General features: G+C 39.6%; 1 protein-coding gene across 1 annotated transcript; it reads left to right on the top strand.

Moving 5' to 3' along the window:
• Window positions 1-213: 213 nt before the first annotated feature.
• Window positions 214-25,234, top strand: tmlhe (trimethyllysine hydroxylase, epsilon). The gene is made up of 8 exons (XM_073824626.1): window positions 214-390; window positions 533-683; window positions 2,030-2,206; window positions 4,872-5,151; window positions 10,053-10,172; window positions 13,304-13,540; window positions 22,981-23,119; window positions 23,768-25,234. Exons 2-8 carry the CDS (start codon window positions 539-541, stop codon window positions 23,897-23,899), a joined length of 1,230 nt encoding a protein of 409 aa, XP_073680727.1. The 5' UTR covers window positions 214-390; window positions 533-538; the 3' UTR covers window positions 23,900-25,234.
• Window positions 25,235-27,025: the final 1,791 nt, after the last annotated feature.

Below are 27,025 nucleotides of genomic sequence, written 5' to 3'. Positions count from 1 at the left end.
ATGAAACAAAATCCACTAAAACTGAATCCTACTATGGTAAAGGCTTGGCCTGATTTATTCATATGAATAAATCCCATCCTTCTGGTGAGCGCTTTGGTGAAGTCTTATAAATATTAATTACGTGATGCTCGATAACATCCAATGACGTTGCTCTTGCTCATGAATATTAAGTAGCAGGTCTTCAACATAGTAGAATCGGTGGAGTTGAGCGCTTGCGTGGACACCTCCTGGACTCATGGAGACAATGGCGGGGATGAAGCTCAAGTTTAATGATTAATATTAAAGAGTATATATAGCAGCTCTTTAAGAAACACCCGTGAATTGAAGTTCACCCAAGTTTCAGGTTTGTCACATCCGCACGCAGGAAACCTTAAAGTTCCGGATTCGCATGTGAGTCGACTCGCGCTGCAAGAAACCATTAATACACTATATTACATTGTTACTATCTGTTGTGTTATTCAGATAATACGTATGAGGGCAATTTGCTGCAATTTCTGGTGCATTATGTGCACGGGGGTTCCTCTCTTTCCAGGTCACCATGACATTAATACGCATGTTTACCAGACTGAGTGGATATCTGCACTTGAGACAAGGTTTGGGAAGCAGTTCTCAGAGCAAGAGATTACAGCACACTGCAACCCATTCATCTTCATGCAACTATCAGCTACTGCCTGACTGCTTAGGTGAGAGACATTGCATTGCCAGATAGTTGCATTCAAAATAACTTAAGTTTCACATGCTATTATAGTTAGAATTGCCATGGACCACAAAACCAGTCTTAAGTAGCAGTATATTTGTCAAAATGACTGATTTTAATGCCAAAAATCATTAGGATAATAAGTAAAGATCATGTTCCATGCAAAAATTGTGTAAATTTCCTACCATAAATATACCAAAACGTAATTTTTGATTAGTAAAATGCATTGCATTAATAATATGCACCGCTTTAAAGGTGATTTTCTCAGTATGTAATTTTTTTTTGCATATTTCAGATTTTTAAATAGTTGTTCTAACAATATAAAGCTTATTTATTCATTTCAACTTTAATATGATGTATAAATCTCAATTTTAAAAAAATGACCCTTATGACTGGTTTTGTGGTTCAGCGTCACAAAGCAAATTATTAAATACAACAATCAAACCAGAGTTATTTTAGTTAACTAAAACTGTGAAAAATGCTTGAAATTAAATGAATGTTAACTGAAATGAAATAAAATACAAAAAACTCATTTAGCTTGATGTACTAAAATCACTAAAACTGAAAGAAGAATTAATTAAAACTATATAGACATATTTAAAAACAATGAAAATTAATAAAAATGACAAAACACACAAGAAAATAACTAAAACTTAAAACTTTTTATTTAATGGCTGATAAAGATTTCTTGAGAACAAATATGTGACCCTGGACCACAAAACCAGTCATAAGGTAAAATTTTACAAAACTGAGATGTATGCATCATATGAAAGTTCAATAAATAAGCTTTCTATTGATATTTGGTTTGTTAGGATAGGACAATATTTGGCCGAGGTACATCTATTTTAAGATCTGCAATCTGAGGGTGCAAAAAAAAAAAAAAATACAGAGAAAATCACCTTTAAAGTTCTCCAAATTAAGTTCTTAACAATGCATATTACTAATCAAAAATTACATTGTGATATATTTATAGTAGGAATTTTGCAAAAAATCTTCATGGAACATGATTTTACTTAATTTCCTAATGATTTTTGGCATAAAAGAAAAATCTAAAATTTTGACCCATACAATGTATTTTTGGCTATTGCTACAAATATACCCCAGCGACTTAAGACTGGTTTTGTGGTCCAGGGTCACATATATAGATACAAACAAAAATATTTGAATTTATATTTGATTTTTTTAATTTAATTTGACACTATGTTTGGTTAATGGTTAATTAATCAGTCTGGCACTGATATATGTGCACCATTATGGAATAATTTTAAATTGCATGCCACAATAAACTGAATGGTTGTAAACAAGTCTTAATAAATTCATATATTTCTGCAGAGCTCAACTATGGTGGTCTTGTAATGCACTTTGACTATGTATGGCTGCGAGATCACTGCCGTTCGGCTTCATGCTACAACTCAAAAACAAACCAGCGTAACCTGGACACTGCCATCATTGATCTGAACATCAGGCCTTCAAAGAGCAGAGTGGATGAAAACAACCTCTTCTTGACATGTAAGTGCAGAACAATGCTTAATTCAACTCAGTTGAAAATCAGAATCACTTCATTTCAAGAGAACCTCTAAATATATGCCCGATAAACTAGTTTACCAAATGAAATGAACATCCTGCCATTATTTACTCACCCTCGAGCTATAAAACCATAAAAGTAGCCTGTAGTCATTATTTTGTCTCCTTTTTCTGTCACCGTTTTCATAACAGTCGCCCGTATGGCTCATGTGCATAGTCAAAGATTAGCTTTGTGCGGGGAACAAACTAATATTATTATTCACTGCTAAAGTAAGCATAACAAAATTGACACCCTTTCTTTGAAATGCAATGGTTACTTTTTGCAATGAACATATGCGGCTGACAAATGCACAGCTTTTGAAATTAGATGCACCATCAGTTTTTATTTTTTGGTTGAGTAACTCTGTTTAGATTAGATTTGGCATTCATGCGATTTTTAATTCTTTTCTTGTCTGACTTGTCTGATTGGTTGGCACGTGTATTTATTCCCTTTTCCTCATTTCCTGGTAAACATCCTTTTAAAATAATTTGTTCAGGAAACAAAACGAAATCATCAAACGTGTCACCTTTGCGTACCGTTCACGGTTTTCTGCATGATTGCTTAATGTTGGGATAGCAAGATAAGCCGACTGTAACTGTGTCTTCATGTTTCAGTCCTCTCCCTGGAGATTGTGGTCCTATTGTGCTAAGATAAGTTTAACACTCTTCCAAAACAAAGATGGATATCTCTTTCCTAAGTCAAGATAAGAGTCTGTGAGAAAGACAGACAAACCTTTGACTCTTACGAAACTCAGCGGACAGCATCTGTGAGATTTACTTTATAAACTACAGTACATTATTATAACGGTCAGTTACATAGTAACAGCATTCCTCACTTTCTCATGGCTTTTGTGTCTGTTACTTTGGCCCACGATTGAGTCAGTCGGCTAGTAAAATATTTAATGTGAAGAGGTGTTAACTACTAAGTACCCTGAGATTAGCCTTCTATCAGTGCTGCAGTTTCCCTTTTTTAAAGTTGGCATGATCTCAAAATTGGCTTTTTACTTTTTAAATTCATTCATATAGTGTTAATATTACTGCGCACAAAGTACAGTTTTTGTGGTCACATTTTAGGGACCATTTCTCACTATATACTAACTATTAACTATAACATTTGCCTCAATAAACTCCTAATTTGCTGCTTATTAATATTTAGTAAGGTAGTTGTTAAGTTTAGGCATAGGGTAAGGTTTAGAGATCTAAAATATGGTCATGCAGAATAAGACATTAATATGTGCTTTATAAGTACTAATAAACAGCCAGTATATTAGTAATATGTATGCTAATAAACAACTAGTTAATAGTGAGAATTTCTTCCTAAACTAAAGTGTTACCATTTTTATGTGTACAGCACTTTTCACAATCCATATTGTTTTAAAGCAGCTTTTAATTTCTAAAGCCCGATTTTGACAGGACTAGTTTTCCTGGAGGGCCTTAAACAAGTTTGTGTACTTTGAGATTTGAATCCAGTCTGAATCTGCCAAGTCTGAGTTTTTCTCACCTAACCTATGTAAAAATTGCAGAGGAGGTTACCCACTGTTTTGGGCTCAAACTCAAAGTTCCCCTAATAAATCTAATCCAGTTCAAACTTGAATGTCTTGTGTTTTTAAAAGTTACCATTTACACACTAATCCAACCTTTCAATATGGACTTAATCCAATGAAGATTATTTTAATTTTAATATTAATATCAGGTAAGATACAATACTAGGTTTATCTGTTTATTTATGTGGATTTGTAATAAGCTGCCACTTCTATAAACAAATGCAATTTTTGAAAGAAGTAAATTCAATTTATGTTAAAATTGTTCACTTAGAGAAATCTAGAAAACACACACTCCTACCTCTGCTGTTTACCCGAGGGATAGTTCACCCAAAAATTATACTCATGTTGTTGTGGAAAATATGTTGAGAAATGTTTTTTGTGTGTACAATTGGTTACCCACATTCTTTATAATACTGTTTTGAAAGTCAGGCAGGTTTGAAACAACATGGGTTTTGAATGAACTGTCTCTTTAAATCCCACCGTAAGAAAGCCAAAGATAGTGGCAAAAAAAAAAAAAAACCTGTCTAGATGGTTAGACTTTTAAAAAAAAGGACAGGAGAAAATAAGAATATAAGTTCATTGAATAAATTAAATGATTCAGTTTTCACTATGTTAGAAAAACAATATGTAAACTCTAAGTAGAGTGTATTTTTGGTAGAGCTTTTTAAATCAGAATTTTTAGCTACTCTATGGTTTCTGTTCCAGTGTCAGTGAAGTTGTAAAATTGGATGTAACTTTACACAGAAACAGTTAGTAGGCAATCCTTTTCACACATTTATGGTTTTGGCTACACTGTTTGAACTGACTACATATTGTTCCCAGTCTCTTCTATTGTAAGTGCTTCACTGTAAGCCAGAATTTAGTTTTTCTAAATGAAAAACTTCAAATTAATTTTTGTCGATTGAGCTTGTACTGAACCCCAGATATTCCTTAAGGTGCAGATATCCTAATAGACTTATCACTGAACTAGTAACGTCTTCCACTGATAAAAACTGGTGAAATCTTGACTCACTAATCATATTATCTCCTAATGAAGTCATTTCCACGTTGTTTGTAATCACTTACAGGGCCAGATGGTCATATCACGCGGTACAACCTAACATGGCTGGCCCAGAACAGCTACGAGGGTCAGAAGAGAAGTGCCATGCAACCCCGTATCCTGTGGAACGCAGATATCTACTCCAGTGCTAAGGTGCCCTCTGCCAGCTGGGACAAGTTCATGAGCTGCGATGAGGAGCTGAAGAACTTCCTCAACAACTTCCTGCTTTATGGTATTGCCTTTGTCGAAGGCGTCCCACCAACCCTAGAAGCTACTGAAACAGCAACCCAAAGAGTGAGCCTCATCAGGTCAGGGCTAGTATGTAGTGGCTCCGAAAGGGGTCAATTAAATCCTGCAAACTTGTTTTGATAGCTGATTTTATGGAATAGACTGTCTGTCATCATTTACTTATCTTCATGTCATCCAACATTTTTGTCATTCAAAACCTAAGACAACTATGAATACTAAGTACGCAGATTGCATATTATGGTTTCATGATGCTTTTTCAATATATCTGGAACTTGAATGCCCCAGTCCCTATTCACTTTCATTGTATGGAAATGAGCATGTTGTAACTTGTACAACTTGTGGTTGTAGAGAAGCACATGAAGGAGATAGTAACTAGAACAGTTTTAGGAAAATTTAGGGGATTGTAGGAGGTTCAAGAACTAATGAGCAAGCTAATAGAACAACATTAGTATTTAAGGGAACAAACTGGGAATCAGGGAACACATGGCAAGGGAACAGAACAGAACCAGACAACAATGAACACAACCTAATCTGGACAGTAGCCCCTCCACTCCGAAAAGGTGCTGTAACAAAAGGTCCAGCTGAGGGAGGGTGAGGATTCTCAAGGCCGAAGAGTAGGCGAAGGGATAAGGGCTGTAGAAGGTGATAAAAGGAGAAACCAAGGTGGTGCTGAAGGGTGGTTGAAGCCAGGGAAGAAACAGGAGCAGGAATAGCCAGGTAGGAATCCAGAAAACAGCTAGGATAATAGCCCATGGCAAAGTGGATGGAGGGAGGAACTGATAGAGATGGGGACCCAGGCAGAGCCGAAAGTCCAGGGTGACACTGCATACCAAGAGGGCCAAGGCAGAGCTGACGGCGAGCTGACATCTTGTGGGACTGAGGTGGAGGCGGGTACCTGGAAGCCCGTTGTGGAGCTGGAGTGACTGAGGACACGGAAGCGGAGCCCGGTGGAGTTGAAGGGATGGAGGGTGAGACTTGGAATCCTGTGGTAGAACCAGGGTGATGCCTGATCAAAGCAGAGTTGGAGGGAAGAAGGAAAACAGTGGAGCAAGTGGGATGACGGGCCACAATGGAGATGAGGGACCAAGGACCAAGGTAGAGTGGATATGTCGAAGGACCAAGGTAAAGTCAGAGGCTGGAGGTGGAGCAAGGGGACTGTTCCACCAAGGCAGGGCTGGGGACCAGAAGACCTGAGATAATTCCACTCAACTGAGAGGTGTCAGAGGAGGAACCAAGGGGCTAAAGGGAACCATCGGAGGAACTGGCTGAACCTTGCAGAGGAGGTGGAAGAGGGAACTGATTGGAAACTCTGGAGAAAGAGGAGATTTCATGCTGGATGGGACCAGCAGGGACACAGGAGACTTTTATGCTAAACGGGACCAGTGGGGACAGAAGACACTGGAAAACATCCTCTTTCAAATCCTTTTAAAAACAGAGCCAGAGGCCAGCTGCAGCTCACCTTTCCCTCATACTCCACAAGTAAACAAGGGGGACCAAGGGGCCAAGGTGGAGCGGATGGGTCAGAGGGCCAAGGTAAAGTCAGAGGCTCTAGCCTCTAGCTTGGAGATTGTTCTACCAAGGTAGAGCGGGGGACCAAAAGACCCAGGGGTAATTCCACACAATGTAGAGGTGTCCGAGGAGAAGCCGAGGGGCTAAAGGGAACCAGAGGAGGTGGGGCTGTGGAACTGTCTGAACCTGGTAAAGGAGGTGGGAGAGGGAGACTGGGTGAGAACTTTGCAGAGGCCAGCTGCAGCTCTTCTTCAGTGGCTGGAGGGTGGGTGGGGTCCTCCTCAATTCCCTTATACTCCACAAGCAATCCCACAGCGGCACATGTTGCCAGCTTACTCTACTGCTCAGTTAATATGTCAGGCTCTGGCTCTGGGGCAGTGATTGGCTCAGTCACACTGTTGTGCTGCCTCAAATATCGCTGCAGGCTCGGGCGCTCCATCTGTGGTGAGCTCTGGCAATCACTCCATGCAGTGGGTGTTTGCTGGCTGAGCTCTGGATTGGGAGTGTAGCTGGTAATGTCCTCTTCATCAGGGCCGATGGTGAATGGTGACAAACACTCGGTCCATGAGTGTGGTCCTTGAGGCACTGTTTGCAGCTTGTTATGAGGATCCAGTATTATGTAATGTGTTGGTGGTTTAAGAGAGGCACATGATGAAGGAGAAACTAGAACAGTTTAATTATAACCCAAACAGAAAAACGTAGGAGACTGTAGGAGATAAACCTAGACAACAACCACATTAAGCATTCACACAAACAATACTGGACAAAGGAATTGAAGAAACAAAGGCGTGCACTAGCTATGTTTTCATCACCCTGTTTTTATGCCTGATTTGAAGTATTGCATCAGAAACGGCAAATAAAAAAAGCCTTAATTCGCAAAAAAGCTTTTACACTCACTTGAGGTGGTTTTTTAACTGCGAAAAAGAGTTAATGTGAATAATGGGAGATGGAAACTCAATTTCAGAATAAATGTGTGATGGGATGGTGGACTGATCTTGTTAGAACATCTGAACATTAGAAAGTCTGTTGTCAAAGTATTTCTGTATAATTGCCTCCCAGAACTGTCTAACAAGACTGGTTCCCAGACAGCAGACATCCACCTCTTTAAGCAATGACTGCATTTATTGTGTTTCATCTACTCACTCTGAGGTGGAGTGCAAGTGGTTTATTATATATGAAAATTATTATATTCGGTGGCTTCTCATATTTTTCTTAGTGATATTTAGTTTATCAAGAAGTGACCATTTTGTTCACTTTGACTCGTTGGTTGGATGGTGCTTTATTCGCAGATGTTTTATGCGATATTCCAATTTTGTGCATAAGTTAAATTTGCAACTTTGGATACAAACATAGTTATTAACAGGCAGAACTAATAAGTAAGCTAATAGAAGAGCAGGTAAACAACATCAGTAATTAAGGAAAGAAACTGTCACACACTAGGAAACTAGGTCAGAAAACACATGTCAAGGGGAACCGAACAAAACCAAACCAGAGCACAATGAACACAACCTAATGCTGACACATCTCTGACATAAAGAATTAGTTTTTTCCAAAGTGCTCCAATGCACAGAAGAAATAAAGTCATACATGTTTGGCATGACATGAGGTTGAGTAAATTGGTCCAAATGGTTCATTTTTGTGTAAACTATTGCTTTTCAACAAGCTTAAGCTTCTTAAATCAGGTAAGTCGCCAGGTGCCTTTTGTAAGTCAAGAGCTCAGACACAGGAATTGTTTTTTGCACTGCCAGTGACTAATGAGCTACAGCTGGGTAATTAGTCCAACATTGGCCGTTCTTTTCCTGTTTTGTTAGAGAAGGCCACCTATTATGCTTTTTTTTAAATTAAACCTTTGCTTTAGTGTGTAATATTGCTGTTTTTGCTTTTAAATTATGTGCAAAGATACAAAGCATAAAGTGCGTGAGGCTGGTATTGTTACATTTTCTAGATTTAAGTTTTGCATTGGTATCAACGTACCAGTACTTTTCACAACTCTAATGCCCACCTACTGGCTGTTTTGGCCTGTAGATCAATTTAAACTGGGTATTTATTCTAACAAACAGAATATCAGCTAATCCATAACCCGCAAACAGGAGATACAAACAATAATTGGCAAACTCAAACTGAACAGACAGGAACTTAAATACACTGACCAAACAAGGATAAATAACAAGACACACCTCAACCCTAGTTAAGAACTCAAATCAAACCATCAGTGAACTTAATGAACTCTGCCAAAAAACAGTCCAAACAAAGTCCAACCAGTGTGATGGTGTGACAATAATAGCAATGCCAAAGTTGGCAAACATATAATGCTGTTTACAGCTGCTGATGAAGCCTCAGTTTTGGTAAAAGGCGTTACATACACGTTTCATGCAGTTGACCTTGGCCTTGACAGTTGCCTTTTTGGAAAGAGGCAGGACCTGCAGAGAGTGAAAAGTGGTGCACCATCAATGTAAAGTATTAGAAAAATAATGTCTTTTGACTGTATGATTATAAGATCCATCTTTTTACACTGAGGACAACTGAGTGACTCATATGCAACTATTACAAAAGGTTCAAACGCTTACTGATGCTTTAGAAGGAAACACAATGCATTAAGAGTCAGGGGGTGAAAACTTTTGGAATTTGAAGATCAAGGTAAATTGATCTTATTTTGTCTTCTGGGTAACATGTAGGTATCTTCTGTAGCTTCTGAAGGGCAGTACTAAATGAAAAAATATGATATTTAGGCAAATAAGAAAAATGTAGGCTACACATTCTCATTCTTTTCAAAAGTTTTCACCCCCGGGTCTTAATGCATAATTTTTTCTTTCGGACGCATCCGTGAGTGTTTGCCCCTTCTGTAATAGTTGCATATGAGTCCCTCAGTTGTCCTCAGTGTGAAAAGATGGATCTCATAATCATACAGTCATTTTTGGAAAGGGTTCAAATACACAAAAAAGCTGAAAAACCAAAAAATTAAGGATTTTTCTGAAGAACAGTGGGCGGTTTAACTGTTCAGGACAAACAAGGGATTCATGAATAACTATCACTAAACAAAAAAAACAAAATACACACAGCTCTGGATCATTCATGTAACAACACAGTATTAAGAATCAAGTGTATGTATTTAGAACGGGATCATTTCTCTTGTGAGAAAATAATTAAATGTCATGTAAATGTCTTTTATGTGAAATATCTTATTTAGGTCAGTACTAAATAAAAAAAAACATGCATTTTGTTTGATCCTTCTTATTTTGGTAAAATAATGAACATTTTGAAGATTCTGCAAGGTGTAAACTTTTGACTTCAACTGTATATAACTAACAGATACTCCAAACAAGTTGCACACCACACAGTCTAATGTCCACAGTCCATGTATTTTTTTTTCTAGAGATTTTAATGATTGATTTTGAAAATGCAGGTCACAATAATAGTTTATGACTTAAACGAGGCAATTCTTTGTTTCCAGGGAGACCATGTATGGGCGGATGTGGAACTTCACTTCAGATTTTTCTCGTGGAGATACGGCCTACACAAAGCTGGCACTGGACCGACACACAGACACGTCATACTTTCAAGAACCCTGCGGGTAAACGGGAAAATCAAAGTTGGGCTTCAATTAGCCACAATGTCTGTCAGATCAAGTTTCCGCAGTGTATGCTTAGTCTGCAGGGAGTCAAATTCACATTCTTTCTGTTCTATTATAAGAGCTTACAACATTAAATGATCACTGGAATACATTTGATCCACACTTTTTTATTCACTTACTGTGGGGAAAATAATTATTTGATCCCCTGCTAATTTTGTATATTTGCCCACTGACAAAAAAATTATCAGGCTATAATTTTAATGGTAGGTTTATTTGAACAGTGAGTGACAGAATAACAACAAAAAATCCAGAAAAATGCATTTAAAAAAAAGTTATAAATTGATTTGCATTTTAATGAGTGAAATAAATATTTGACTTAAAGGGATGGTTCGGAGTAGAATTGACTTCATTGCTATGCACTCCGAAGCCCATGTAAATACCCCATCTGAAGTTTTTTTTTTACCTTAGTCGAACATTTATGGAGATATTAGAGTTTTTCGAATTGCTTGTTACAGGAGTGAATGGTACATGTAATGTATCCCGTAAATTGCACCACTAAACGTGCAAGTAATCTTACCAAACTTGTACAGTAGTGTAAATAGGTTATGTACTCACAAAACGCTGCATCGGAACATTTGTAAGTCCGCCATGAGTGTTTTAAAAACACGTTTTAGCCGAGAACTACTAGTCTCAGAAACTACAAGTCGACGTCACTTCCCTGGTTTAAAAAAAGCACGTAAAAGTCCTCCTACTACATCTGTGTTTATGTCAACTTGTAGGAGGACTTTTACGTGCTTTTTTCAAACCAGGGAAGTGACGTCGACGTGTCGCCATTTGTAGTTTTTGAGACTAGTAGGGATCGGCTAAAACGTGTTTTTAAAACACTCATGGTGGACTTACAAATGTTCTGATGCAGCGTTTTGTGAGTACATAACCTATTTACACTACTGCACAAGTTTGGTAAGATTACTTGCACGTTTAGTGGTGCAATTTACGAGATACATCACATGTACCATTCACTCCTGTAACAAGCAATTCGAAAAACTCTAATATCTCCATAAATGTTTGACTAAGGTAAAAAAAAAAACTTCGGATGGGGTATTTACATGGGCTTCGGAGTGCATAGCAATGAAGTCAATTCTACTCCGAACCATCCCTTTAAATAAACATGACTTGGTCAGACTTGTCCCACTCCTCTTTGCAGATCCTCTCCAAGTCATTAAGGTTTTGAGGCTGATGTTTGGCAGCTCAAACCTTCAGCTCCCTCCACAGATTTTCTATAGGATTAAGGTCTGGAGACTGACTAGACCACTCCAGGACCCTAATATGCTTCTTCTTGTCACTCCTTTGTTGCCTTGGCTGTGTGTTTTGGGTCATTGCTGGAATACCCATCCACAACCCAGTTTCAATAGTTCTCACCCAAGATTTGAAGATACTCGGCCCCGTCCATCGTCCTTTTGATGTGGTGTGGTTGTCCTGTCCCCTTAGCAGAAAAACACCCTCAAAGAGTAATGTTTCCACCTCAATGTTTGACGTGGGGATGGTGTTCTTGGGGTCATAGGCAGCATTTCCTCCTCCTCCAAACATGGCGAGTTGAGTTGATGCCAAAAAGCTTGATTTTGGTCTCATCTGACCACAACACTTTCACCCAGTTCTCCTCTGAATCGTATAGATGCTCATTGGCAAACTTCAGACGGGCCTGTACATGTGCTTTCTTGAGCAGTTGGACCTTGCGGGAGCTGCAGTATTTCAGTCCTTCGCGGCGTAGTGTTACCAATTGTTTTCTTGGTGACTATGGTCCCAGCTGCCTTGAGATCATTGACAAGATGTAGTTCCATGTAGTTCTGGGCTGATTCCTCACCGTTCTCATGATCATTGAAACTTCACTAGGTGAGATCTTGCATGGAGACCCAGACCGAGGGAGATTGACAGTTATTTTGTGTTCCTTCCATTTGCGAATAATCACACCAACTGTTGTCACTTTCTCACCAAGCTGCTTGGTGGTGGTCTTGTAGCCCATTCCAGCCTTGTGTACATCTACAATCTTGTCCCTGAGATCCTTGGACAGCTCTTTGGTCTTGGCCATGGTGGAGAGTTTGGAATCTGATTGATTGATTGCTTCTGTGGACTGGTGTCTTTTATACAGGTAACAAACTGAGATTAGGATCAATCCCTTTAAGAGAGTCCACCTAATCTCAGTTTGTTACCTGTATAAAAGACACCTGGGAGCCAGAAATCTTGCTGCTGATTGATATAGGATCAAATACTTATTTCACTCATTAAAATGCAAAACAATTTGTAACTTTTTTTAATGCATTTTTCTGCATTTTTTGTTGTTGTCTCTCACTGTTAAAATAAACCTACCATTAAAATTATAGACTGATAATTTTTTTGTCAGTAGGCAAACGTACAAAATCTTAAATGTAAAAATATCCATAGTTATTAGCACAGGAATACACTTTGCAAACGGATTAAAATGATCAAAATGCACATCAGTTATTTTTTCAGATTCCAATTTTTTAAAAAGAGATTTAACTATTAAAAAATAAATTGTTGCATCTTTTATGTTTAGATCAGTTTTGACCCAGAAGTGAACTATATTATATTACTATATTATTTTTTACATTAATTGGTTAGATTTGTCTAAAATTACTTATTTTTTTTGATCGGCAAAAATATTGGCCGATCTCTAAAGCCAAATGTTTACTATAAATTGTGTCAGATTTCTGTTTGAGCAGAGGTAACGCTAAAAGAATTGTCCCAATAGGAAATTGCACTATTCTATGCAATTTCATAGGCAAAATAGTGTGAGTGGTTATCACAATGAAAATTCCAACAAGAACAAGTGTACTTTTAAGTACTCCAACACAATTGGCGTGTAGGACACTTCATGCACCCATCTGTCAGAGTAGCTGTCAGGCTTTGATGGTGGATTACAAAAATCAAGGTGTAGTTCCTACATTTTGCCTTTGTGAGGCACTGTGTTTTTTTGTTGCCAGCACCCAAAGCCAAAAAGACATCTTACTATTGTGATTTTTGTGCACTGGTGAACTGGAATAAGTAACACAACTTTCATGTACAGTATATTGGTGATTAATATGTTTTAACAATATCTTGTTTTGCTCCATAAGCATCCAGGTGTTTCACTGTCTGAGACATGAAGGAACGGGTGGCAGGACTCTGCTGGTGGACGGTTTTCATGCCGCTGACGCTGTCCTCCAGCAAACACCCGAGAACTTTGCACTGCTTTCCTATGTGCCGATCAAACACGAGTACGTCGAGAACCTGAGTGAGCATCGCAACCACATGATCGGCATCGGCCCCGTGCTCAACGTTTATCCATGGAATAATGAGGTGTACATGATTCGGTAAGAGATTTTTTTCCTATGTGTGAAAACTAACCCAGATATCAAACGTACGTCTGATGTCTGTTAAAGATTTTTTGATCTGGAAAGAATCTGCTGTGTACAAAAGTCTGGCAGACATCTGTAAGATGTCAATTTACATACATTCTAATTCATAAACATCTTGAAGACATCTAACGGACGTCTATTTGACATCTGATAGGAAACGCCCAATAGACGTAACTACAAACAAACTACGTCTTGCAGATGTAAAAACAGACATCAAATAGAAGTCTCCAAGATGTACGTGTGCTATTCATTTTCTCTCTTTAAACATAATGTTTTTGCACCAAACAGCCCTGTTTTATTTTTTAATGATCATTCTCTATCCTCTCTCTGACCCTTACAATTATACAGTTTGTTTTGTACTGTATCTTTAACACTTCTGTTTAAATACTTTCTTGGCATGTAAAGCTTCAGATAGTTTGTATAAATGTTTCTTTGGACTAGAGAAGAAGTTATTTTATCAAAGTTGTCATTGTATATCAAATTCTTAACTTGATCTCATTACATTAAAAAACTGTACACACCTTTGACACTTCACATAAATTGTGAGCTTAATAAAACTAAAACGTCTAGGTTACGAAGTAGGGCTGGGCGATTTGGCCTAAAATCAAAATCTCGATTAATTGAACATTTTAACCCGATTACGATTAATGAACGATTATTTTATTCATTAATAAAATTATATTTAATTATATTTAAATAATATTTATTTTTTTGCCCTCATAGTTCACTGACAAGTTTTGTACAGTAAATATGCTCACATATTACAAGTGAGAGATTTTTGAATGAAGGGTGCACACACTATCTACTATCTATGACTATTTATTGAACATCAGTGTTGAACAACTGAAATTAAAGCACACATTGCTTAAAACGAAAAGTCACATTTTTCTTAAATTAGTGAAAATAAATAACTTGCACTTTTGGAAACAAAATAAATTATTTATAAAATAATAATAAATATTAAAAGTAGAAAATAAGCAGTATCTCTTCTAAATAAAATTACTCTTGTATATCCTGTAAATACTTCTTACTGTATAAATACTGCTTAAGCTCTCCATCGACATGTCGGCGGAATAACGTAACGTAACGGAGCGGGGTCACCTGACTCCACACGCAGTAATGTTTTTAAAGGGAAAGTAATTGAAATAATTGACCTGGAAAAATTTGATCGATTATAGGTTCTGAATGTCGATTTCGATTACTTTTCGATTAATCGCCCAGCCCTATTACGAAGGTAACCCTCGTTCCCTGAAGAAGGGAACGGAAACTTTACATATGGGAACTCGCCTGAGAGACCAATCATCTCTGAGCCTTATTAAAAGGCCAATGAACATTGGCGAGTGGTATTTGCATGCCAAGCCACTCCCCCGTACATACGGGTATATAAGAGGGCGGCTTGCAACCACTCATTCAGGTTTTCGTTGAGGAGCCGGATCGAGCCGCCATCAGCGCGACGCCAGAGTCATGGCAGGGGATGTAACGTCTCTGTTCCCTCCTTCAGGGAACGAGGGTTACCTTCGTAACCTAGACGTTCCCCTCCAGTCGTTTCACTACAACGTTACATATGGGAACAGACCCATGGAACAGGCCACGACCCTGATGCCGCGTTACGCACAACCCCACGTACTGACAGGCGGACGTGTCAGCAGATGGAAATTGTAACGTAACCTTCCCAACGCCCTGGGGGCCAGTAGAGGGGCCCCACAGGGATGCCAGATGTACTGAAGCATGGGTTGGGGGGGCGGAGCACATGAGAACTTTACATGTGGAAATGAGAATAATTCAATATATCCATAAAGCTTTTAGGGATACACGAGGGAAAAAGCGGTCTTTTCCGCTGGGAATATTGAAAAATATAGCCCCCACCTGCAGGTCAAAGGAGACCCAGGCAGGATCACAGTCAGGGACTACTTCGCATCTAGGTCTGACTGCGGGGCATGGAGGACCTGGGAATATGGCGCACGGATCCACGTGGGAAGCCAACACCAGCCGTCCTCCCGCTCACCTGAAGTCTATGTTAAGACACGGGAGGAAACGGCCTCTACGCGAAGGTTGTAGAACCTAGCGAGGTATTAGGTGTTGGCAGCTCTACAGATATCTGCTAGTGAGGCGCCATGAGCCAACGCATAGGATGAGGCAACACTCCTAGTGGAGTGGGCACGAACACCTAAGGGGCATGGCTCTCCCTGATACAAGTAAGACAGGCTTCCACCACCCAATGGGCCAACCTCTGTTAGGAGACAGCATTCCCTTTCTGCTGACCTCCGAAGCAGACAAAGACCTGCTAGTGCGTCTAAAGTGGCGAGTACGGTCTACGTATAAGCGCAGAGCACGAACAGGACACAGCAGCGCAGAAGCTGGGTCTGCCTCCTCCGGGGGCAGAGCTGGCAGGTTCACCGCCTGATCGCGGAAGGGCGTGGTGGGAACCTTGGGCACATAACCGGGCCGGGGTCTCAGGATAACGTGAGAATCTCCGGGCCCGAACTCAAGGCACGTTTCGCTGACAGAGAAGGCATGTAGGTCCCCTACCCTCTTGATGGAGGCCAGTGCAGTCAGGAGCGCTGTCTTAAGTGACAGGAATTTCAGCTCAACTGACACAAGTGGCTCGAATGGGGCTGCCTGTAGGCCGCGGAGGGCAACGGAGAGATCCCAAGAGGGTATGAGGTGCGGTCTGGGAGGATTAATCGTGATACGCTGCAATGGCAGCAACGTATACTTTGAGAGTCGAAGGGGACAGCCTACGCTCCAACTTCTCTTGCAGGAAGGAAAGCACTACTGAAATCGTGCATCTCTGTGGGTCCTCTCCTCGAGAGGAACACCAGTCAATGAACAGACCCCACCTCAGTGCGTAAGCCTGCCTAGTAGAGGCACTCGGAACTGAGTGATAGTTTCTATCACGGCCTGTGGAAGGCCGGAGAGGTCTGATGCATCTCGTCCAGGAGCAGCTCCAGCTCTGGGCTGATTGCATCCTTCGCCAGTAGGACTGCAACCTCCGCACGAAGCACAGCGCCATGTGTGTCTGAATTGACAAAAAGTGAAAAGGACGCCTCTGTACCTAGGCGGACGCCTGGCGAACTGAATCGCATAGCCGAGATGTACCGTCCGAATCAACCACTGCGAGGGGCTGGGAGGCTGAAGCCAGGCTCCCAGCCGAGTCGCCAGGGGAATCAAGGGAGCGTTGACCGACATGACCGTGGTGGGGCAGCCTGGGGGGGGAAAAGGGAAGGGGACTGATCTCAGAAGGATGAACATCCTGGAGAAAAGTCTGACTGCCATAAGCAGCGCTTACCTTCTTCCCTGGTTCCCGCGCTGGCGATATCCGGCTCCGAGTCCAGTTCCGAGGAGTGAAAGTGCTGCTCGAGAAGGGAACTCGGGGCCGAGGCCCCAGAGGTGAAGAAACTAGCTCCTTTTTTTTTTTTTTTTGAAGAGCAATCTCCATCACCTCTGGGCTGGGAGATTGGGACGCTTCGCAGCTTTCCTGCGGTTGTTTTTGGCCGGTCCCTGAGAGGCGGGCGGCGCTGCTCTCCTGCGGCCAGCTCGACGTCGGGCCGCCAGTCTGGCATCATGAGCCTCGGCGGGGGACGGAGCTGTTTCTTGGGGGCCGCAGGAGGGCGTCTTAAGCCTGGGATACACTGTGCGATATTATCAATCGTTGCTCTTGGCTCTAGCTCAAACTGCACGACAGAATCGCAGGGTGTAAAAGTTCGCAGCTCACGATTTATGTTCTCACACTGTACGACCCGATGCTCTTATGCGATCTTACCGCTCACACTGTGCGTCCAATATCGCACGTCGGACTTGAAACAGAAGAAGAAGAACAACAAAAACACGGTAGTAGGATGCTGACAAGGAATGATGAGGGTCACCAGAGCAAAAAGCGCTCGATCTCGTGCCTTTCCGTGAGTTCGTGTAAGCGCATGGACTTTTTTTATCTTTTTTTTTTATGATGTTATTTGTATCTGAAGAATGTTCTTTTTTTATTATTATTTTTTTTATTGAACTTTTGAAATAACAGAACATGTTGCTTCCTTCTAGTGATGGGTCGTTCTTGAACGATTCGCTCATTTTGAACGAATCTTTAATGTGACTCGGGACAAACGAGTCGTCTCGGGGAGTGATTCGTTCAGTCGCGCATGCGCAACATCCTATTACTGGAATTAGTTCACCTGTTTTTAGAGTCGTTAGGCGAGGTGAGCGAACCATAGACTAAAGTAGACATAGACTTAAATCTAAGCCCTAGCCCGGCCCTGGTCCGAGACGCACAGGCTGTAGCCCGGCCCGTGTCCGACAGCTTATCAAAAATTTTGGCCCGAGTCCGACCCGAAGCCCGTCTTTTTTTCCGCCAAACAGCTTATACTGTTACAGCCATTAAAATAGACCAGATTTCGTATTTAATAGAAAGTTTATGTTTTTTCGTTTCGGTTTTTTTATCAGAACAATTTAGAGAAAAGTTAGGAGTTTTTTGTTTGTTTGTTTTTTAAATGTAAGTTAGTTTTTTAAGTGACATCGATATCCAAGCGGTATGTGGTCCACAGTGTGTTTACTCAATTTAACCATATATCAAATCAACACTTGACTAGTCTACAATGCAATTCACAGATATAAAACAAACATCAATATAGCAAAATGTTAGATTTAAAGTTTATTATCACCATCTCAGAACAAAGGCATTTCAAACAGGGCAGGCAGTTCTGCTGCGCAAAACCGGAACATACAAAGTCGCAGTGGTAAAGTAAACGAATATTGAACAAATATATAAAGAATAAATAATAATATAGAAAACTTAAAAAACACAACTTTACCACGTGGCTGAAAATCTCTCTGCGGTATGTGAGCACAGTGGAGCGGCAACAATTTCCCCCGCACTCCTTGCATTTAATAATCCAGCTCCACTCCTCTCTCACTGATGTCAGAAACACCGCTCCGCGTCAAAAAAAAAAACAAAAAAACAAAAAAACAAATTAAGTATGTTTGAAATGTAACAGTCCTGTTCATAAAATATAATAAAATAAAATAACAGGAGAGTTTCAAACATAGTGTGCAATATTTGTTCCGACCACAGCTAATAATTGTCAGCATTAAAAGAGTATTGCTGCTTTATCCAGTGCAAAGTTTGTAATGAAAATAATACGTTTTCGTCAGTTATTTTACCTACAGATCACATTATTTCTGATTTGAGTGATCCATCTCTATCAAGCTAAACAGCGGTGGTGGAGCGCTCTTGAAGAGAGTGAAAACCATGACGCTCCGACTTTTAAAAAAATCCGCTCCTTCCTCCATTCAAAATCACACCGCTCCACTCCGCGCTCCGCTCATCATACTCTGCTATGCGCGAGAAATCACTGGCGCTTCCGGGGACGCACGCATGAAATCATGAAATCACGCCCGATATATGTGCAAGTTATGACGTGAAAATTGGCCCGAAGCCCGGCCCTAGGGGCAAAAAAAAAAAATTCGGGCCCCGACGGGCTCGGACTCAAATGCAGGGCTCTAGACTAAAGACCCAGGCAAACAATGATTTAATATTTTCTGTTTCTTATAGCATTATAGTTTTGTTTTGTTTTGTTTTGTTTTGTTTGAAGTGTGATTAACGTTTGTGTCAGCAGTAGATGTGTTAGGGAGGTTAAAGGCTAACATTTGAATTATATTTATTGTTAAAATGAACGAAATTACTCGAAAAAAGATTCGTTCATTTTGCTGAACGAGACTCAAAGGTCCGAGTCGGTAAAATGATCCGAACTTCCCATCACTACTTCCTTCACTTTCACTTTCGTGTTTGCACAGGCGCAGTGCCAGAGTTTTGGGGTAATCAGGTCGTAGACGCTCGTAGCATTGCTTCAACGGTGCGATACACTCACGAGGGCCGACCAGAATTTCAAACCAGTTTGATTTTCATCCGACCATACGATTGTCGATCGTGAGAGGGTAATCGCTTCTCGTTACCCTGTGTATACTACACGATGTGAGACGCACGAGTCAGCTGAAAATCGGCCCGATCCAAGAAATTCTCGCACGAGTGAAAAATCGTGGCAAAAAGGGTCAAAAATCGTACAGTGTATGCCCGGCTTTAGGTGACAAGCAGGCGGAGGTTGAGGCCCTGGCGGCGGAATGGTAGCTTCGCGGCGGGGCGAGATGTGTATTATTATTTTTTTTTTAGATGGCCTCTGTCTGCTTCTGAACTGTCAAGAACCGCTGAGCAGTCCTCGACAGTGTCGCCGAATAGGCCGCTCTGGGAGATAGGAGTGTTGGGAAAGCGTGCTTTGTTGACATCTGCCATCTGGCCAGAGTCAGCCATAGGTGTCGCTCCTGGACCACAGCTGTGGACATCACCTGACCAAGGGAACGTGCCGTGACCTTCGTCTCCCAGAGGGCGAAGTCGGTGGTGGCACGGAGTTCCTGCATCACACCTTGGTGATCCCGCCAGGTGGCAGCGCCGCGCGGGCATAAGTGCACCGCAATGGCGCGCTCGACCTGGGGCATCACCGCATACCCCCTGACTACCCCGCCATCGAGGGTGGTGAGGGGAGAGGAGCTGTTTTTTTTTTTTTTTTGAATAATGAGCCAGGCATGTTTTCACCAGCTCCTCGTGCACCTCCGGGAAGAAAGGCACCGGGTTTTTTTTTTTTTTTTTTTTTGTGGGGTACCCCGAGGCCAATCTTCCTGGCGGCTCGGAGGAGCATAGCCGTCCGCCTCACCCCCTGACTCCCCCTCTGACGCAGCGTCAGACCTGAGGAGTACCAAATGAGACGCTCAGCCCGGCGTGCGGGGAAGCGTACTGCTCTGGGAACTCAACGGGGCTACGCTGAGGTGCGGCTTTGGATGCCGGCGGCGCGTTCTGCACTCTTTTCTTTCTTTTTTTTAATAACTGTGATGTCACCCTCGCGTCTTGCGACGGCGGCCGAAAAACATTGACAGCTCAACGACCTGCCGCGGGAAGACGACGAGGGGAGCCTGCTCGCGAACGAGCGGCGGGACTTCAGCGTAACCATGGTTATGCGTTCGCAATGAACGCACGAACCATCCGTGAACGCTGCTTCAGCACGCTCTCAGCCCAGGCATGCGAGGCAGCGTTCATGTCCGTCCAGCGAAGTGAGGAAACTGCCGCACCCAGAAGCGCACAGCCGGCATCTCAAAAGCATCTCAAAGGAATGTCTTTCACAGCCGTGAGAAATTCGCTCTTTTATCCCGGTCTGCCCAGGGAGGAGCGCCGCACCACTGTGCACTCAGATGAGGCTGCTCGCTGGTATGCAGAGGCTTCTTAAAGGCGTGAAAACGGCAGCCCGCAGGATCCCGCTGGTGGCTGCCAAAATGCTCTTTTAGAAATGCTCTTTTAGATCGGCAACACGTCAGCAGGGGAGAGAGTGAGAACACATCGCAGGAATTCAATCTGTTGTTCGGCTCGAGCACAGAGAGGCTCTGAAGCGAAAATCTGAATGAGTGGTTGCAAGCCGCCCTATTATATATCAGTGTGTACAGGGGAGTGGCTTGGCATGCAAATACCACTCGCCAATGTTCATTGGCCTTTTGAATAAGGCTCAGAGATGACTGGTCTCTCAGGCGAGTTCTCATATGTAACGTCGTAGTGAAACGACTGAAGGGGAACCATGTTGTATCTGATCAGTAACTTTTTATTAATGTGCAAAAATGTCAATGTTTTATTCATTAAAAAATAACTGTTAGTATATAGTATGACATTAGGGATGCATATTTCTGTTGAATACGTAAGGGGAGACACTGTTTTTTCATGCACCTGTCAAGTTTGAGATTTTGGGCTTTTTGCTGTTTCATAAAGTGTTTTTTTCAGACTAGTGAAAAGAAGACACCCAAAAGACACTGTTAAGTGTTTCTTTTATAGCACTTTATCTATTTGTGTCATTAGATTTCAATTACAAAACTTATTTTTGTTTTCTCAAAATGAGTTTTTTCTTCTACACTGAGCCATACATCTCCACGTCAGTAGCACTTATTATATATACTTACTTTTACATTTTTATTCCTGTCTATATCCTGAAGGTTTTTACAGAGGGATTTGTTCATTTATAATTTGCTTGATTTTATAATAACATTTTATTCCCCCCAAAATGGTAAAAAATATTTTTTTTTTGTCTAAGTTTTTTTTCTGAATTATGGACTGACAAAATGTGATACCCAAAATCCCAAAACCCTCTGTAAAAACATTTGACTCTAATATGTCAAAAAACTGTTTGCAATTATCAATGTAATCAATCAACTGGGTAAGTATAGTGATAACTATCAGTTAATTTTTTACCCTATTTACCTGCAGTGTCTTGCCTTAAAGCAACATCAAACAATTTTTTAAATAATTTTTATTAATCAAAAAATTTAAAATTTGTTCAAATTAAAATTTTTACAGGAACTACAACAGGACCACTGTGATGTGAGACATTTTTTAAATATTCATGGGAAATATTATTTAAATATATCATAATAAAATATAAACTGATGATTACCAGTATTAGCTTGAGTATTAACATTAATAATTTTGAACTCATATTGCTCAAAACAGTCCAGTGCATGAAACCCACATGTTCTTTTTCTAACAAAACAACAGAAATATTAGTCTAGTATGTTTTCAAACAACATATATTCATTTTAACTACATGAATTTTCAGATGAAAAAGATGCTCAAAACCCTGAATCTACAGTTCTTCATCAAAAGGTGGCAGAGTGAAATGTGGACTTTTAAACTCTTTTGCCTTTCTCAAATTTAGGCTATTTAGTCTTTGAACTTCTGTTGTACACTCCATTGGGCTGTAATTAATTACATATAGTTTATTTGTTATGTCAGTTACATCTTTTGTCTGTTTCCAGTGCCTTTCTGCATGGATATTCAAATTTACCAACAAAATTTAGTCCTAAAAGTGTGTGAGATACAGAAAAGAGGCTAATGTATTTTACATCAGTAATTTTAGACAGATCTAACCAATTAATGTAAAAAATTATCCTGATCATATGTGACCCTGGACCACAAAACCAGTCTTAAGTAGCACAGGTATATATGTAGCAATAGCCAACAATGTATGGGTCAAAATTATAGATTTTTGTTTCATGCCAAAAATCATTAGGATATTAAGTAAAGATCATGTTCCATGAAGATATTTTGTACATTTCCTACCATAAATATATCAAACCTTAGTTTTTGATTAGTAATATGCACCCTCAGAATTCAGATGTATCTCGGCCAAATATTGTTCTATCCTAACAAACCATACATCAATGGCAAAGCTTATTTAGTCAGGTTTCAGATCTGAATATTTCCAAAAATTTACCCTTATGACTGGTTTTGTGTTCCAGGGTCTCATAAATAATAAACTCATGAAGCTTCTGCTGCTTTTTGTCCAGTTTTGTTTGAGTTGTGTTTTCTTGTTTTGCAGGTATAATAACTATGACCGTTCTGTTATTAACACAGTCCCTCATGATATGGTGCGACGCTGGTACGTGGCTCACAGGCAGCTCACCGCTGAACTGAGGAGACCAGAGAATGAGCTGTGGGTCAAACTCAAACCAGGCAAGGTATGTAGTACATCTGCACTGATGTTTGTGAAACCCATGGAAATGATCTTAAAACATGCCTGGGTCATAGTTTATCATTTAAAAAAGTTAAAGGGGTCATCGGATGCAAAACTAACTTTTACATGTTGTTTGAACATTAATGTGCGTTGGCAGTTTGTGTACACAACCACCCTACAATGATTAAAATCAACCCAGTGGTATTTGTTTAATCTTTAACAGTAAAATCCCTTTTTCAAATCAGGTCATTCTCAGCTTCTTGTCGGTGTGGCGACACACAGACAGAGGCCACTCCCACGATAGTTGATTGACATGAGCGCCTTACCTTAGATCCGCCCTCTTTTTACACTTTTTCACACAGGGTCATGTGGGTTTGGATTTTTTTTCCCCTTCACCCTTCATTTAAAAACAGCATGTTGTGTTTACTTGTGTTACCTTTGATTAATATTTAAATTTGTTAGATGATCCGAAACATTAAAGTGTGACAAACATGCAAAAGAATAAAAAATCAGGAAGGGGGCCAACACTTTTTCACACCATTGTAGATGTAATACACATGTAAAGGAGTATGTGAATCAGACTGCTCACAGAACTTTCTGAATCAGACTGGATTTGTGCATGTAAACAATACCTACTGTTGTTTTCTCCAAGGTTCTGTTCATCGATAACTGGCGTGTTCTGCATGGCAGAGAGTCATTCACCGGCCTGCGGCAGCTGTGCGGATGTTATCTGACCCGTGATGATGTGCTGAACACAGCTCGCTCTCTGGGTCTCCAGGCCTGAATATCTAACGCTAAACTACCCAAATGACATCAATACATCGTCATTTACCAAAAACAAGTTGAGTTCTCAAGTGTTACACTGCAAAATATGCTTTTCTTACTTAGATTTTTTAGCCTTGTTTCCCGCCAAAATGTCTAAAAATTCTTAAATCAAGAAGGATTTTATAAACGAGTAAAAATGGTCTTGTTTTCAGAAAAAACAAGTCAATATTAAGTGTGTTTTTGCTTGAAACAAACAAAATAATCTGCCAATGGAGTAAGAAAAATTATCTTGTTTTCTGTTTGAAAAGATTTTTTTTGCTTCACACATCGGCAGCTTCACACTTAATATTGACTTGTTTTTTCTGAAAACAGGAAAATAATTTTTACTTGTCTAGAAAATCCTTCTTGATTTAAGAATTTTTAGATATTTTGACTAAAAAAAGACAAAAAAATCTAAGTAAGAAAAGTGCAGTGTAGGATAGCAGAGGATCAGCACAGGATTACATCGGTGTTACTTCAGTATTATCAACTTAGCTCTTTGAATGATTTTCTGATTTTAATGAAATGAGTTTGTTGTAGAGGATGCTTCTTTTGATCCACAACGATTTCTTTCCACAGAAAAACAGATGGTAGTAATAAAGAGTTTAATTTAGATTATATATATTTTTTAGAAATGATCAGGACTCAAGAGAATATGGGGTGAAAAAACATGTATTTCAAAAAGAGGTGCACTGCCAAAAATGCTTTTCTTAGATTTTCTGTCTTGTTTCCAGCCAAAATATCTAACAATTCTTAAATCAAGAAGGATTTTCTAGACAAGTAAAAATTATTTTCCTGTTTTCAGAAAAAACAAGTCAATATTAAGTGAGTTTTTGCTTAGAACAAGCAAAATAATCTGCCAATGGGGTAAGCAAAAAAAACTTATTTCAAACAGAAAACAATTTTTCTTACCTCATTGGGAGATTATTTTGTTTGTTTCAAGAAAAAACGCACTTAATATTGACTTGTTTTTTTTTTTTTAAACAAGGCAATAATTTTGATTCAAGAATTTTTTGATATTTTGGCTGGAAACAAGGCAAAAAATCTAAGTAAGAGACTTTTTTTTGAAGTGTTGTGCTGTGATGTCTGATTTTAAGGATTTTATTCACACAAACTGACTAAAATAATAAATCAGAAGATCCTTTGTTTTTCAGAATGATGTTTGAGTCGTGGAAATGTGTTAAAGGAATAGTTCACACAAAAATCACAGAAATGAAAAGTTCCTGATTATTTACTCACCCCCAGCCATTCAACATGTATAGATATTTCTGTTTTTTTCCCATGGAAAAAACCTAAATTCTTAACTTTTTCTTAAAAACAAACTGAGAATCATTCCTTGGCACAGTTTGTATTGAAATTTAAAAAAAAAAAAAAAAAATATATATATATATATATATATATATATATATATATATATATATTGTATTGTTTTGAAAAATAATTGATATTTGACTAAAAAGTAAAAAAAAAACATTAAGTCAAGTGTGTCCAAACTTTTGACTAGTAGTGTATTCATGTTGGGATGGTTATGCATGACATAGGCAAAAAGAAGGAGCATTGTCTTCATTTTATAAAAAAAAATTGTTTTTTGTGTCTGTTTAATGTTAACAATTTCAATTGTCATGAATTAAAGCGATACTGTGAACTATTCCTTTAAATGGTTGTAAATGCAGGGTATTTCTATGGGTTTGTGCCTTAACAGTGATGTGGCATATGCATGGTTGAGATAATGGCAGAGATCTCAGAATATTTAAATATATTTACTATGTTGCATTAATCTTTGGGAGCTTTCTTTTTTTTTTAATCTGTAGCATTTTAACCTCCTATATCCTAAAATGATCTCGAATGTATGCACAAAAAAGCCAATGTTACCTCTAGAAAATAAATTCATTTCATTGCATTTTGTGTCTTCTTAAATTTTTACTATAGTCTTACCGTTTTTTGATTATATTTTAGTTTAGACAAACAACATACTGTAAACACTATTCAACATACAGTACAGACCAAAAGTTTGGACACACCTTCTCATTCATTTGAATGAGAAGGTGTGTCCAAACTTTTGGTCTGTACTGTATATTGTTCTGTTTATTAAAGTTTTTACTCTACATTTTTGCAGTTTTCAGTGGGTTAGTGATATTTTTTAAATATATATAAATTAATAAATAAATAGTTTTTAAATGGGTTTTTATACAAAACTTGCTTTATACTGCTTTTTTATGTAAAAATCACTTTATAAAAGACCCACATTTCTAACTTTTGTGAGATTTAGTCCTTCAGTTTTGAGGTTAGTCGATGTAACTGTGTGATTTGTGACATTATAGGAGTAAAAAATATATATACAGTCAAGCCTGAAATTATTCATACCCCTGGCAAATTCTGATTTAAAGTTACTTTTATTCAGCCAGCAATATCTTTTTTGACCAGAAATGACACAGGCTTCTCCCAAAAGAAAATAAGAAGATGTACAAGAGGCGTTGTGGAAAAAATATTTCTCAGCTTTTATTTACATGTGAACAAAAAGTGTCATGTCTAAGATTATTCATACCCTTTGCAAACTGTCACAGTCTATGGGAAAATCCAAAGTTCTATACCATTCCAAATAGTCCAAGCTGTTCTAAAGCATCCTAATTACCCTGATTCATTGGGAACAGCTGTTTTAATCAACTCAACAGGTGAAAAACAGAAGCTCTCTGCTGTTGGTTTGTGGACAGTCATGACTAAGACAATGGAGCTCACTGAGGACCTGCGGCTGCGCATTGTGGCTGCTCACAAGTCAGGAAAGGGCTATAAGTCCATATCTAAATGTTTTGAAGTTCCAGTGGCTACAGTGCAAAGTATTATTAAAAAATACAAGACGTTCCGCACTGTGAAAAATCTCAGAGGACGTGGTCAGAAGCCAAAAGTGACACCTGTGCTGGCCAGGAGGATAGTGAGAGAGGTACAAAAAGAATCCAAGGATCACCACCAAGGCCATCCTGATGAATCTGGGCTCTGCTGGTGGCAACATCTCAGGGCAGACAGTCCAACAGACACTGAACACCGCTGGGTTCCACAGACGCAGACCAAGGAGGACACCACTTCTCCAGATAAGGCACACAAAAGCCTA

The sequence above is a fragment of the Garra rufa genome, chromosome 19 (genome assembly GCF_049309525.1).
Source record: "Garra rufa chromosome 19, GarRuf1.0, whole genome shotgun sequence".
In the NCBI taxonomy this organism is placed as follows: domain Eukaryota; kingdom Metazoa; phylum Chordata; class Actinopteri; order Cypriniformes; family Cyprinidae; genus Garra; species Garra rufa.
Note: the sequence above shows the minus strand (reverse complement) of the source record. Positions and strands in the feature narration are given on the sequence as shown.

Excerpts from the sequence above, each read along its gene's own strand:
- tmlhe (XM_073824626.1), top strand. The coding sequence starts at position 539 with ATGACATTAATACGCATGTTTACCAGACTGAGTGGATATCTGCACTTG. Across the intron at positions 684-2,029 it reads GCTACTGCCTGACTGCTTAG|AGCTCAACTATGGTGGTCTT; the intron begins GTGAGAGACATT and ends ATATTTCTGCAG. Across the intron at positions 23,120-23,767 it reads TCAAACTCAAACCAGGCAAG|GTTCTGTTCATCGATAACTG; the intron begins GTATGTAGTACA and ends GTTTTCTCCAAG.